Below are 14,309 nucleotides of genomic sequence, written 5' to 3'. Positions count from 1 at the left end.
TTTTCGCCTAACCTTGGTGGTTAAAGTAACAACATCCTTTTGGTGGCTGTTGCTGCTAAACTTCTTCGAAGACGATATATTTTCTTCGCCAACAACGTGAAGAAGGGAGGCTCACATCACTGAAATTCATCGATAAAGTTTGATTCGACTGCTGCTGCTTCGTTAAGAGGACGATAAAAATAAACGTTATGGTTTTCAACAGACGTTGTGGCGAAGGCTGTTGAATTTTTCGAAGTTTGACAGGCTGCCGGCGGAAGAAAAGAAGAAACACGACGTGTTACAAATATCCTGTAAATGTTTCCCCTTTTTCGTTTAAGTAATTTCACAGGATGTCATATCCTTGGGGCATATTTATGTGGTAATATTTACAAAATTGCCATTTAATCAGCTTCATGTTGTGTGTGTGTATCCCTTATTTATTTATTTATTCATTTTGTGGTCTTCGGCAGATTTTCAGAAGAAATCAACAACTTTTTAATTTATTTTTTCCTTTTTGACGGAAAATTTATTTTTATATTGAAATTTATTTTTTTGTAAAGATTGCAAAAGTGAACGCGTTTAAGTCTGTATACAAAAAATTAAAATTATTTCCGGCAATTAATTTTCAAATTTCCATCGAAAATAAAACGAAAATTCCGCAATATTGTCGCGTTTAAGCAAAACGTCTAATCGAACGTATTGGCAGGAAGACAAAGCGGTAGTGGCCCCGTTAAGATTTCGATCGTTGGCGGTGGTCAAAGGGGTTCGAAAGTTTGGCGACGTGAACGTATCGAAATGACAAATGATCCAGATTTGGATGATTGTGCTTTTCTATCAGGTAACAAAATTTTGGAAAATAATTTTTAATGGATTTAAATAAAAAATACATTTTAAAATTAAAAAAAAAATAATAATAACATTTTTGCAATACATATTTTCCACCATCCGGTGGATTTTTTAAAGGCACTACAAGGCATGGATTTATTAAAGAACACCAAAGCGTAGATTTTTTGAAAAAAAATAGTTTTTCAAGGATCCACCAAAGCGTAGATTTTTTGAAGAAATAGTTTTTCAAGTATACAAACAAGCGGGGATTTTTTAAAAAATAGTTTTTCAAAGATACCAACAGGCGTGGATTTTTTAAAGAATATTTTTTCAAGGATCACACAAGGCGTGGATTTTTTAAAGAATATTTTTCAAGGATACCAACAGGCGTGGATTTTTTAAAGATTAGTTTTTCAAGGATACCAACAGGCGTGGATTTTTTAAAGATTAGTTTTTCAAGGATACCAACAGGCGTGGATTTTTTAAAGATTAGTTTTTCAAGGATACCAACAGGCGTGGATTTTTTAAAGATTAGTTTTTCAAGGATACCAACAGGCCTAGATTTTGCAAACAATAGATTTCCAAGAATACCAACAGGCATAGATTTTTTAAAGAATATTTTTTCAAGGATAGTAACAGGCGTGGATTTTTTAAAGAATATTTTTTCCAGGATACCAACAGGCCTTGATTTTTTAAAGAATATTTTTCCAGGATACCAACAGGCCTTGATTTTTTAAAGAATATTTTTTCAAGGATAGTAACAGGCGTGGATTTTTTAAAGAATATTTTTTCCAGGACACCAACAGGCCTAGATATTTTAAAGAATAGTTTTTCAAGGATACCAAAAGGCCGAGATTTTGTAAAGACTAGTTTTTCAAGGATACCAATAGGTGTGAATGACATTGTCGAAGCCTTCTATTCCTTAAAGACTTTGAATCTTTTATATCTTAAAGTCTTTGACGAGACCTTCTACACTTTAAAGACTTTGACGGGATCCTCTATACCTTAAAGACATTGACGGGACCTTCTATACTATATAGAATACCTTGGCGGGACCTTCTATGTTATATAGGATACCTTCATGAGTACGTCAATACTTAGATCTTCTGAGTATAAAGTTATTTACACTTAAAAAAAAGGCCTGTACCTAGAAGACATTTACGATAACTTCTATACTTCGAAGATGGAACCTTCTATACATATAAGTTCTTGACGAGATATTCCATACTTAGATCATGGCCAAACCTTCTATACTTGGAAGATTTACTTACTTAGCTGGCTTGTGGCAGAACTTTCGTTCCATAAGCCGAGCTTAGAAAAGATTTCCAGGCGCGTCGGTCTTTTGAGCAGTTTTTCCAATTTGAAAGACCATTTTCGGCGATGTTGTCTTCGACTTGATCTTTCCAACGCATTCTTGTCCTTCCCCTTCTGCGTGAACCATCAGCTGGTTATATGCCTTCTGGGCTAGGGCATCTTCATCCATTCTCACAACATGACCTAGCTAACGTAGTCGCTGCAGCTCAATACGTCTAATAATGTCGATGTCCGAGAATAGAGAATACAACTCATGGTTCATTCGACGGCGATATTCACAGTCAACGCAGATCGGACCATAGATCCTTTGGAGAATTTTTCTTTCAAACACTTTAAGAGCTGCCTCATCTGCTTGCGCAGGAACCCATGCTTCAGATCCGTATAACAGCACGGGTAGTATCAGCGTCTTGTAGAGTGTGAGTTTGGTCTGGCTGGAGGTGGCCTTGCTTTTGAGTTGTTTGCTCAGACCATAGTAGCATCGGTTGGCCATCACTAACCTTCTCCGAATTTCAAAACTTATGTCATTCGTTTTATTTATGGCGGTACCAAGGTATATAAAATCTTTGACTACCTCGAAGCTGGAGTTCTCAAGTTCCACAGTTGGTCCGAGTCTACTGGACGTCTTACGCATTGATAACATCAGCTTGGTCTTCTCGCCGTTTACTACCAGACCCACTTTGGCTGACTCCTTCTCAATTTGTTCAAAGATGTCGATGTCATCAGCGTAGACGAGTAACATGTGTTGTTTGGTGTACAGAGTTCCATTTCTGTTCACTTTTGCCTCTCGTGTGACCTTTTCCAGCAGGATGTTAAAAAGGTCACACGACAAACTATCACCTTTTCTGAATCCTCGTTCGGTATTAAAGGGCTCCGAGAGGGCTCCTTTCCGACTTTAACTGTTGATCTTGTTCCTGTTAAAGTTATCCTGCATAGCCGAATTAATTTTGTAGGAATGTCAAACGCAGACATGGCTTTGAACACCACTGAACGGATAGGTCTGTCGAATGCGGCTTTATAGACGATGAATAGGTGGAATGTGTCTTTGAAGACTTAGACGAAAAATTTAATACTCAGAAGACCTTGACGAAAGCTTTGATATTTGGAAGGCCTTGACGAGATCTCCTTTACTTAAAAGCCCTTTGACAAGATTTTATATACTTAGAGGACCTTGACAAGTTCTTCGATGCTTATTTAGAAGACCTATTCTTAGAGGCCCGAGGAAGTCTATAGTTAGAAGACCTTGTCAAGGACTTCTACAGACATTTTCGAGGACTTCAATATTGAGAAAACCTTACTTAGAGGACTTTGACAAGTTCTTCGATGCTTAAAAGACCTTGACTAGACCTTCTATATTTAGATGGCCTATTCTTAGAGGCCCGAGAAGGTCTATAGTTAGAAGACCTTGTCAAGGACTTCTACAGACATTTTCGAGGACTTCAATATTCAGAAGACCTTGTAGGGGTCTTCCGTATTTAGATGAAGGTATTCCGTAGTAAGGAAAACTTGTTGAGATCTTTTATAGTAAGAAGACTTTGTCGATGTCATCTATAGGTAGAAAACTCTGTGTAGCTCTTCTGTAGTTGGATGGCCATCTCGAGGTCTTTGTGGTTAGAAGCCTTGTCGAAGTCTTCTATAGTTGAATACCTTCTCGTGGCCCTCCAAAGTAAGAATCTCCATAAGGACTTCGATAGTTAGAATAACTTGTAGAAGTTATGTGTAGTTATATGACTTACAGAAGCCCATATCAGTGCAATATTTGAATGGTAGAACTTCTCGAGAAGTTAATCGAAGTATTTTATGGATTATTTGTCTAGTGTATATAAAATTTAATATGTTAGCCTTCTGTAGATAAAATACCTCTCGGGCGTCTCTTCCGCACTAAAGACCTTTTCATGGTATTCTGCACATTCCAGAATTACTCGAGATCTTTTGGAGGCAAAATAACATGTCAAGGTCTATATATAGGACCTTCTCGATATGTATATAGGACCTTCTCGATATCTTCCATACAAGAAGAGATGTTCCTATAAATAGAATCCTTTTATGGTAAAATCTATTCCCGGATTCTATCAGGTTACTTACTCAAACTTTTATCATAAAAAATGCTCCTTTTTTATGATTGTCAGTTTATACTTTTAACTTTTCAACAAATTGACTTCATCATGTTCTGTAGCCACATAAAAACAAACCATTAATATTTAATTAAAGTCTCTAGCTCTCATCCACACTCTCTATCTACCACCGTCTGAGATGTTGACTTTGTGTATATAAAACATTATTGTTGTAATTGTTGTAGCTGTTGTTTGTATTTCATTGTATGTATTATTATTGTTGTTCATTCATTGTTACAGGTGGTGAATCCAGCGGTGGCCGACAAACACGCAATGGTGTTGCCGTCTGTTCACAAAAACGTGCCCTCCTAGTGGCCGGTGTGGTGTTAGGCTCACTCCTGCTAACAGCTTTAATTATAGCCTATGCTGGACCAACAACGGGTAAGAGATTTTGTTGTTTTTGTTTTTGCTGGTTTTTATTATGGTTGTGTTTTTATTTTGTTGTTGCCATTCTCTGAACATTCATACTACCATTAGGGATCAAAGTCCTGTACCTGAATCGTAAATAAAATGAAAAATAATAAAAAAAAAGAACGATTCCCCAAAAAACAAATATTCTACACCGTCATTCAAGTTCACTTCGTTTGTTTCATTGTTTTTGTTTTGTTTGCTTTGCTTTCATCCGGTGTAGAGTGTTTTTCTGTTTGTTTTCCATTTCCTGTTTTTTTTGGTTTTGTTTTATTTTCTTTTTAGAGTTTATTTCATTAGTCTAACAAATTGTATTTATTTAATATTTCTTTTTTTTTTGGTTTTTATTGCACAGCAATTTCATAAAAATTAATTAATTTTTTTAGAAATTTATGGTAAAGGGAACCCTTTTTGGGTTTTATTAAAAAAAAAATAAAAAAAACACAACTGACGACATATGCTTAATTATGAACGATGGGTCATAAAATGTCCTTGAATTAATTCGAACTTTTAGCATATTGAAGAAAATGATAATCATCCGACACGGTGGCTGCTGGCTCGTAAAATATATTTTATTTGTACCTTAAAATTTCAAAAATAAACCAGTGAGCGGAGCAGTATAGTCGGACGGGGCCGACCATACGATACCCTACACAACTACCACGGAACTCAAATTTTCTGCGGATGTTTATTTCGAGACTGGGCAATATTTCGTGATATTTGCACCCTCTTGCCCGATTAGAGGTAAACAGCACCTCTTCCTCACACTGACATATTTTTCCGAATATTACGAGTATTCAGTACTGCTATTGTCCAGATTCCCTTCACCGTGGGTTGTGTTGTGATGTTCGGCTTTCATTTGAGGTCTATAGATCGACTCGAAAATAACACAAAAAATAAGTTTTCGGTCCACTTCATTCCAAAATTATTATCTGATCATCACCGAAAATTATAGGCGTTGTCCTTGACCATAACAGGAACCTCATGGAACATTTCAAAGCGATCAGCGCTATAGTTCCGCTCTCCAGAGTGATAATGGGTTACTAAATAATATACGAATACGGAGATACCTGTAAATATTTAGGTGTAACTCCCACATCCGAGCACATACAACAATATAATTGGTCTTAATTTAAAGGTCAACCACTCCTCTTGGATATAATATCAACTTTTCGGGTATATGTCCTTCAGGGGTAAATATATACGCCATAGAATACAAATTTTGTAATTTTTCACACAAAAGTCAGGGTCCATTTGACCCGCTAAATATTGACCAATCTTTCTCCAAACAGGCATTCTTATTCTTTGGCCCGATCCACTTCTCCATGCAAAATTTCACGATGTTCGGACCATTGGTGCGGCCTCTGCAAAATTTCACGATGTTCGAGCGACCAGAAAAACCGACAAAAATTTAGTATTTGGTCCATTTCATCCCCTAAATATTAACCGATCTTTCCCAAAAACAATAGGGGTCTTCATTGGCCAGAACCCATCCTACATGCAAAATTTCGTGAAGATTGGTCCATAACTGTGGCCTGTATCGTGTTTACAAATTATAATGGACAGACGGACGGACGGACGGACGGACGGACGGACACACATGTCTAGATCGACTCAGCTAGTCGAGATATGACGATCGGTATACTTAAAGGTGGGTCTAGGACCAATATTTCGCGGCGTTACAAACTTTTGGGGCTGCACAAAGCTATAATACCCTGACAACATAGTTGTGTAGGGTATAAAAAGTTGCCGGTTTTTTTAATCCATTATGCCTCCAATTACCGTTTTCAAAAATAGAATACATTTTTTTTATTAAACCGAACATCAGATTCCCTTCAAAGTCTCAAGGGCAAAAAACACTGCCGATCCACAATTTCGCTTCTCGCATGGCTCAGAAATAGATTTTTCTGGTCAAAACTTCAATTTTTTCGTCACCGATTTTCAATTAAAATATGAAATTTGATAGAAACTATATTGAAACTCTGGAAACCACAAAATAGGTAAACATATGTAATGTGGATGTGACTTGCTTCTAAAAACGAAAAATTGTACCCATTTGGGAAAGTACCCATTTTTGTTTTAGAAATTAACACCTAGTCTATTGGATAATGAGAACATTTAATACTCAGACGACCTTGACGAAAGCCTTGATATTTGGAAGGCCTTGACGAGATCTCCTTTACTTAAAAGCCCTTGGAAAATGTGCCGCATCGATGTATTGGTTTTTGCCCCATGTTTCTTTGTACCAAATTCAGACAATTGGTAGTCGTTTACAAAGTTTCTTCCGTCCGCTTGTCTGTATGTCTAGGTAGGCGGCGGGTACCTCCACTATAAAATGATCAACATTTTGCTGCTCAGAGAATCCGCGTAAAAACAAACTTTCCACAACCTAATAAATTTAACCAAGCCACTCCTTCTAGTACCTCCCCCACAAACGGTCAAAATTTTTATACCATCCACCATAGTATGGAGGGTATGTTAGTTTTATGTCTTTGTGTATATGTTTGTAACAGACAAAAGGAAACGAGATAGACACATGGTTCCTTTTGAGAATATGCTTAGAATCACTTTCTGCGTCCGTCCATCCGTCCGTCCATGTATTTTTATGAACATTTATGATTCGATTAGGATGAAATTTGGCACACTCTTATTTGGCCCAAGGACGAACCCTATTGAAATTGGAGAAAATCCCTTCAGATTTATATGTTTTCGTCGGATTTTAGCAAATGGTGCACCAAAGAATCAAATTTACACCGATTTGAACAACATACTGAAGTTAGGTTAGACTAAGGTGTGCCAAGATTTATTGAAATCGATTCAGATTTAGATATAGCTCCCATATATATTTTCATCCGATTTTAGGTAAATGGTGCAGCAAACTCTTCGTGTTTGTTCGATTCACACCAAATTGTTCACAACATTCTAAAGTTAGTAGAGCCCAACATGTTTTAAGGTATAAAATTGAGTCAAGAGTACTGCGTTTTGTAAAAATTAGCGCAGATGCAAAAATTGCTCCCATTTATATTTTCGATTGGCTTAATACAATAAACAGTGCACCAAATAATGAACTGGAGTCCAATTGAGATTAAATTTTGTGTTGTAGCATAATGAATAGTTTGATTTAAATCGATTTACATATATCGTTATATGTGACCTACCAGCAAAAGTGGACCGATAATTATAACTTTTAGGTACCAAATTGGAACCCATTGTAGCAAATTTTCGCTTGAAATCGCGTACTCAAGAACCCCAAAATATCGAAAAGGCTCATCTTCGAACTTGACCTGCCTGCAGAAAAAATACAACTCTATGCTAAATTGTGGCGATCTGTCTCAATTCGCTTAGATAGTAGAGTGATTATAACAAACAAACAACAGACGAAATTATTATTTCGATGAGATATTAACGGGGAAAAAATGCATATAACCTCCATACTATGGTGGAGAGCATAAAAAGGTTCAAATGTACCCATTTATTAATCGTATATTTAAGCCGATTTAAATATGGACAAAATTTTAATTTGGTCCAATTTCATGTCAATGGTCCTTCAAAAATGCGAGTTATGTTATGATGCATCTTTTTAATATAGGCAAAGTTGTACAGGTATCATATAGTCGGTCCCGTCCGACTTTACTACTTTATTTACTTTTTATACCCTTCACGACACTGTGGTTCAGGGTATTATGCCTTTGTGCATATGTTTGTAACAGGCAAAAGAAAACGAGATAGACACATGGTTCCTTTTGAAAATATGCATAGAATCACTTTCTAAGTCGATTTATGAATGTCCGTCCGTCCGTCTGTCTGTCCATGTTAAATTGTAAACAAAGTACAGATCGCATTTATGATCCGAATTGGATGAAAGTTGGCACAGGTCACTTATTTACTCAAGGACGAACCCTATTGAAATTGGGAAAAATCGGTTCAGATTTATATATAGCTCCCATATATAGATTCGTCCGATTTGATGTTAATTGATGTTAATTGTGCACCAATGTCCCTATATATGATTCGATGTGCACGAAATTTGGCACAGCGTACTGAATTGGGTCTAGAATGATGTGTGCAAAGTTTCGTGAAAATCGGTTCGAATTTAGATATAGCTCCCATATACATTTTCGTCCGATTTGATGTTAATGGTGCACCAAAGACTCTATATATTCTTCTATTTGCACGAAATTTGGCATAGCGTACTGAATTGAGTCTAGAATGATGTGTGCAAAGTTTCGTGAAAATCGATGAAAATCGATTTGTCTACAATGATAATTACGAGGTTATGCCTATGGGTGACGAATGTGTCGATATATAGAGTTCCACAGGCGATCCACCATTTTCGAGCTTACCTTAATTTAATTTTTCCAGTTGTAATTCTCAATTTCTTCAATAACATTTTCATTCTATAGAATACCATTTAAGAAGACCATCCATTCGTATATGACCCCCAAGGGGTTTCTCTCTACAAAAGAGTTCCCATGTGCGTCCCATCTATACAGGAACACTTAAGACGATTGTCTTCACCGCCGTCTCCCAAGGAAATTAGTCTATCATAAATGAAAAAACCATCAATTTATAGAACGACTGTACGGGTCTGATTTATATAGAAGTCTCACTAAAGACCATCGAAGTTTCAATGCTGAAGTTCTATAAGACTTCAGCTCGTCAATTGATAAACTCCTTGGCTCTCCACGTCATCGTTATGACGACTGTCTCCCTTATTTGACCCACATTTACTAAATACCTTACACACTTAGCTAAGTTGTGACTAAACATTTGTTCCATAAGCCGAGCTTAAAAAATATTTCCAGGCGCATCGGTCTTGTGTGCAGCTCTTGCCTTTTAAAGCCCAAGTTCCGAAATGTTGACTTCCACTTGATCTTTCCATCGCATTCGTTGCCTTCCCCTGTTATGTGAACCATAAATTGGCTCGTTTTTATATGCCTTTTGATCTGGGGCATCCTCATCCATTCTCACATCGACGCATACGGAGAATTTTTCTGTCAAGCACTCCAAGAGCAGCCTCATCTGCTTGCGCAAGGACCCATGCTTCTGATCCATACATTAGCACAGGTAGTATAAGCATATTGTAGAGTGTGAATTTGGTTTGACGAGAGGTTGTCTTGTTCTGGAATTGCTTACTCAGACCATATTAGCATCTTTTGGCCAACACTATTCTTCTCCGAATTTCAAAACTGATGTCATTAGTTTTATTTATGGTTCCACAGTTGGTCAGAGTCTACTGGATATCTTGCGCGTTGATACCATCAGCTTGGTCTTGTCGCATTTACAGCCAGACCCACTTTGGCAGACTCCTTCTCGCAATGTTCGACTCATTATATCGATGTCATCGGCGTAGGCGAGTAACATGTGCTATTGTAGTGTACAAAGTGCAATTTCTGTTCACCTTTGCCTCTCGTATTACCTTTTCCAGCAGGATGTTAAAAAGGTCACATGACAAACGGTCCGGGTTTTTTGAATCCTTGTTTGGTATTAAAGGGCTCGGATAGGTACTTTCCGACTTTAACTGGTGACCTTGTGCCAGTTAAAGTTATTCTGCATAGCCATATTTATTTTGCAGGAATGCCGAACGCATTCTGAGCGGATTGGGCTGTCGAATGCGGCTTTAAAGTCGACGAATAGATGGAATGTGTTGATGTATTTTTTGTCGGCCTTTTCCAGGATTTGGCGCAGTGAAAATGAAAATCTGGTCAAGGCCTGAAGCCGCATTGGTATGGTCCAATAATGTCATTGACTATTGGCTTCAGTTGTGCATGGAACACAGGATGCTGAGGTATCAATCATTGGGCATGCATTCCTCTAGCAAAATTGTACTAATCAGCTGCTGCATGCTCCTGACCAGCAGCAGTCTTTAATAGTTCGGCTGTAAACCCATCGGTACCTGCTGCTTTATTATTATTCAGCCGATCGATTGCTATTATGACTTCATCTGGGGTATCTTCTTCACCGCTACTATTTGATATCAGAAGCTCTGCAAAATGCTCCTTCCACATCCTCAAAACGCTGTCTGTCACCAGATTTCCTTCTTCATCTATACAGGTAAAATTTCCGGACTTCGTATTGACTCCTGTACATCTTGATTTGCTCCCACTCAGGTTTTTCTTGTTATTTCTACCCTTTTCTTAAAATATGTTTCTCCTCTCACCTTTTCTCCCGATAATTATTGTTACTATTGTCTGCAGGGTTGCCTTATATGCTGCGTTTTTCACATCAGCAGCATTACGACAGTCTTGGTCGTACCACGGGTTTTCTTGTTGGTGGTCTTTGGTACCCAAGTGTTGTTTTTCCTGCAGCTTGTAGGGAATGGACAATTCTTTGCCATTGTGCTCCTATATATTATTAGCGGGACAAGAAGTGCTTTCGTCAAGCAGGTGGGTAAGTTGAGCGGAGTAGGCCTCGACTAACTGTTGTGTTTGCAGCTTTTCGACGTCGAGTTTCCGTGTTGTGTTAGATCGCACCTTTGCTGCAACATTAAAACGAGTGCGAACATTGGCTGCTACAAGGTAGTGGTCCGAATCGATAGATGAATGCCTTCCGCTTATCACAACATGATCAATTTGATTTCTCGTTGCTTGATCAGGAGAAATCCAGGTGACCTTGTCTATATCGAGATGCTTGAATCTGGTGCTGCTAACTACCATGTTTTTTGCAGCCGCGAAGTCAATCAACCTCATACCGTTGTCTGATGTTTCTTCATGAAGGCTGAATTTTCCGACGGTGGGGCCGAAGATATTTTCCCTTCCAATTTTTTCATTAAAATCTCCTAGAAGAATTTTAATGTCATGGTTAGGGCAGCGTCAGGTCAGGTGCAGCCATAGGCTGTTTCTAGGCGCTCATAAAATATGTCTTTGGTCTGCTCATCTTTGTCTTCGGTCCGAGCATGGACGCAAATAAGACTGATGACGAAGAACTTCGCTTTTTTGCGGATTATAGCAATTCGCCCATCTACTGCAGTGAATCTGGAGACAAGGTCTTTCATTCTCCTATTATCCATAAATTCGCAGCCAAATTCATATCTCATTTCATGGGAGCTATAATACAGCGTAATCGTCTGATTTACTTACGCCTGTCCCTTTCCATCGCATTTTCTGTAAGGCAATAATATCGGCTTTGTATTTCAGAGTACATCCGCCAAAGCGAAAACTGCGCCTGTTCTGTACAACGTGCGCACATTCCATGTGCAGATTCGCAGTTCGTGGTCCTTTATGCGGGTGTTTGGTTTTCTTTTACTGCTAACCGCTTCGAAATTTTGTATGAAGTTCCGGTTATGGTCAAGGACGTCACCTATAATTTTCGGTGATTTTGAGATGATATTTAGATTTTGGTCAGATTTTTTTAGTTACTCTAGCATCCAGAATGCAGAATGTCACATATTTTTCACGATAAAGGAAATCTGACTAAATACTTAGAATGACTGTTTAAATGATGATCGGTCAGTCACCTAAAGTGACCAAATTTGTATTTTATGGTGTAAATATTCACCTCTTGAAAACATGATTTGAAATATATTCCAGGGTTAGAAAGTGGAGTTGTTGACCTATAATCGGTCAAGTGGGTGCAAATATCCCAAAATATAGTCAAGTCACAGAATATAGAACCGCAGAAAGTTCGATTTTTGTGGTAGTTGTGTAGGGTATCTTATGGTAAGCTCAGTCCGACTATACTGCTCCGCTCAATGGTTTACAGATTCATATTTCATTTTATTTTAAGCTCAGAAAATTTAGTATTGTTAAACCTGCCTTTCATGATTTTCGAAATAAAAAAATGTAATCGATGACATTGTTCACTTCCTAATGTTGCAGGATATTTACAAAATCCCGGAATAGTGGCCACAATAAGAATGTCCTTTTTACTCACCTTTTTTTTATAACATTTTGTGGTTAACAGTTCAATTGATTACATTAAGTAATATCCTGACAATGATGGGAAGCTGTCAAACAGGATGGTTGGGAAACAGTCAGCATACGTTGGTGTTTACCCTGCATTACAATTACCACCGGTTTATTTGTATACTAATTGAATTTACTTTTGTCCTTGTATGTGGTTTTGTTTGTTGTGGATGTAAAGGAGCAGAACAGCATACCGAGAGACAGACACACACACGCATTGACACATCACTTACATATGTGTGCAATTAAAAAATGGAAGCGTGGACGCACTCACTCACACCCACCTGAAAACCATGTATTACTCACATTATCCTTGGTTCGTTGTTGTTGTTTTTTTTGCCCGAGCAATGTAAGTGCATTAATAATTGATTAAATGAATGCATCCTGTTTCTTTGGTTGCGGCTGCTGTTGTTGTTGTTGATTTTTTCTCTCTTCTTCCATTTATCCTTTATTGCTGCGGTTGGCGTTTATTATCAAATGAGACTGATACTAAGTGGAGCCTTGTTTTTAAAATTCTGTATGCTATTGTCTGTTTATATAAGAATGTGTGTAGGTGTATGTGTTTGTTTGAAATTCATCATATCCAGACTTCTAATATTTAGTTATTGTCATTCATTGCTGGCCCTGACCAGCCTTGTGTCAAGTTTCAAGGAGTCATTTGTGCTGATGCCTGGCACTTCAAATTAAATATTCATTTTCCCCGGTTCGTTTGTCGGTGGGCAGGATTTGTTTGCAAATTGTTAGTTATCCTTGGCTTTATCATATTTGCTTTGTGTGTGACAAAGTGATTCTTTATTAGATATTCGCCAACGCTCAGGTCGCCTCTAGTTGAGTGGTATATTAAAAATGCATGTTGTAATGGGACAGCTCATTGTTAGGAAAGGGAGAGAGATTATCCTTGAATTAATCTAAAATGTCATTTTAATGAAATTGTTTGTGAAATAAACAGATTTTCAAGAATTTTTTTAAAGAATATTTTTCAAGGACAATCCAAGGCGTGGACTTTTAAGGACTATGCAAGGCTTGGATGCTTTAAATAATACTTTTTCTATGACTACACTAGACGTGGATTTTTTAAAGAATATTTTTCAAGGACTATACTAGGCGAGGCTTTTTTAAAGAATATTTTTGAAGGACTTTGCTAGGCCTGGATTTTTTAAAGAATATTTTTTTAAGGGCTTTAAAGAATATTTTCCTCTAAGGTACAACAAGGCGTGGATTTTTAAAAGAATATTTTTTTCTTCTTCAAGGCGTGGACTTTTTAAAGAATATTTTCTTCTTCTTCATGGCGTAGTTTTTTTTAAAGAATCTTTTTTCAAGGCTACACAACAAGGCGAGGATTTTTTAAATAATATTTCTGCAAGGACTCTAAAAAACGTGGATTTTTTAAAGAATATTTATTTCAAGGATACCAACAAGGCTTGGATATTTTTAAAGAACATTTTTTCAAGGACTCTTAAAAAGGTGGATTTTTTAAAGAATATTTTTTTAAGGACTCTTAAAAAGGTGGATTTTTTAAAGAATATTATTTTAAGGACTCTAAAAAACTTGGATTTTTTAAAAAATATTTCTTCAGGGCTACAACAAGGCGTGGTTATACCCTACACAACTATGTTGTCAGGGTATTATAGCTTTGTGCAGCCCCAAAAGTTTGTAACACCGCGAAATATTGGTCCTAGACCCACCTTTAAGTATACCGATCGTCATTTTTTCGACTAGCTGAGTCGATTTGTGTGTCCGTCCGTCCGGCTACAACAAGTCCGTCCGT

The 14,309-nt window shown here is 37.4% G+C and overlaps 1 protein-coding gene across 2 annotated transcripts in view; it reads left to right on the top strand.

The window, feature by feature from the left end:
• The window catches only part of LOC133334444 (endoplasmic reticulum aminopeptidase 2), a 122,704-nt gene that overhangs the window by 77,147 nt on the left and 31,248 nt on the right, over positions 1–14,309 (top strand). The window contains exons 1-2 of one of the 2 annotated variants that reach the window (XM_061542742.1): positions 615–817; positions 4,470–4,610. In XM_061542742.1, coding sequence (XP_061398726.1) covers positions 775–817; positions 4,470–4,610 — 184 coding nt within the window. In that variant the 5' untranslated portion in view covers positions 615–774. Of the gene's footprint in view, positions 1–614; positions 818–4,469; positions 4,611–14,309 lie in introns of those variants that run through there. The other variant, XM_061542741.1, reaches the window with a different exon arrangement.

Source organism: Musca vetustissima, unplaced genomic scaffold (assembly GCF_032173495.1).
Source record: "Musca vetustissima isolate MV318-11 ecotype Yass unplaced genomic scaffold, APGP_CSIRO_Mvet_v1 utg561, whole genome shotgun sequence".
NCBI classification, from domain to species: domain Eukaryota; kingdom Metazoa; phylum Arthropoda; class Insecta; order Diptera; family Muscidae; genus Musca; species Musca vetustissima.
The sequence above is the reverse complement of the archived record's forward strand: the minus strand, read 5'-3'. Positions and strand labels throughout refer to the sequence as shown.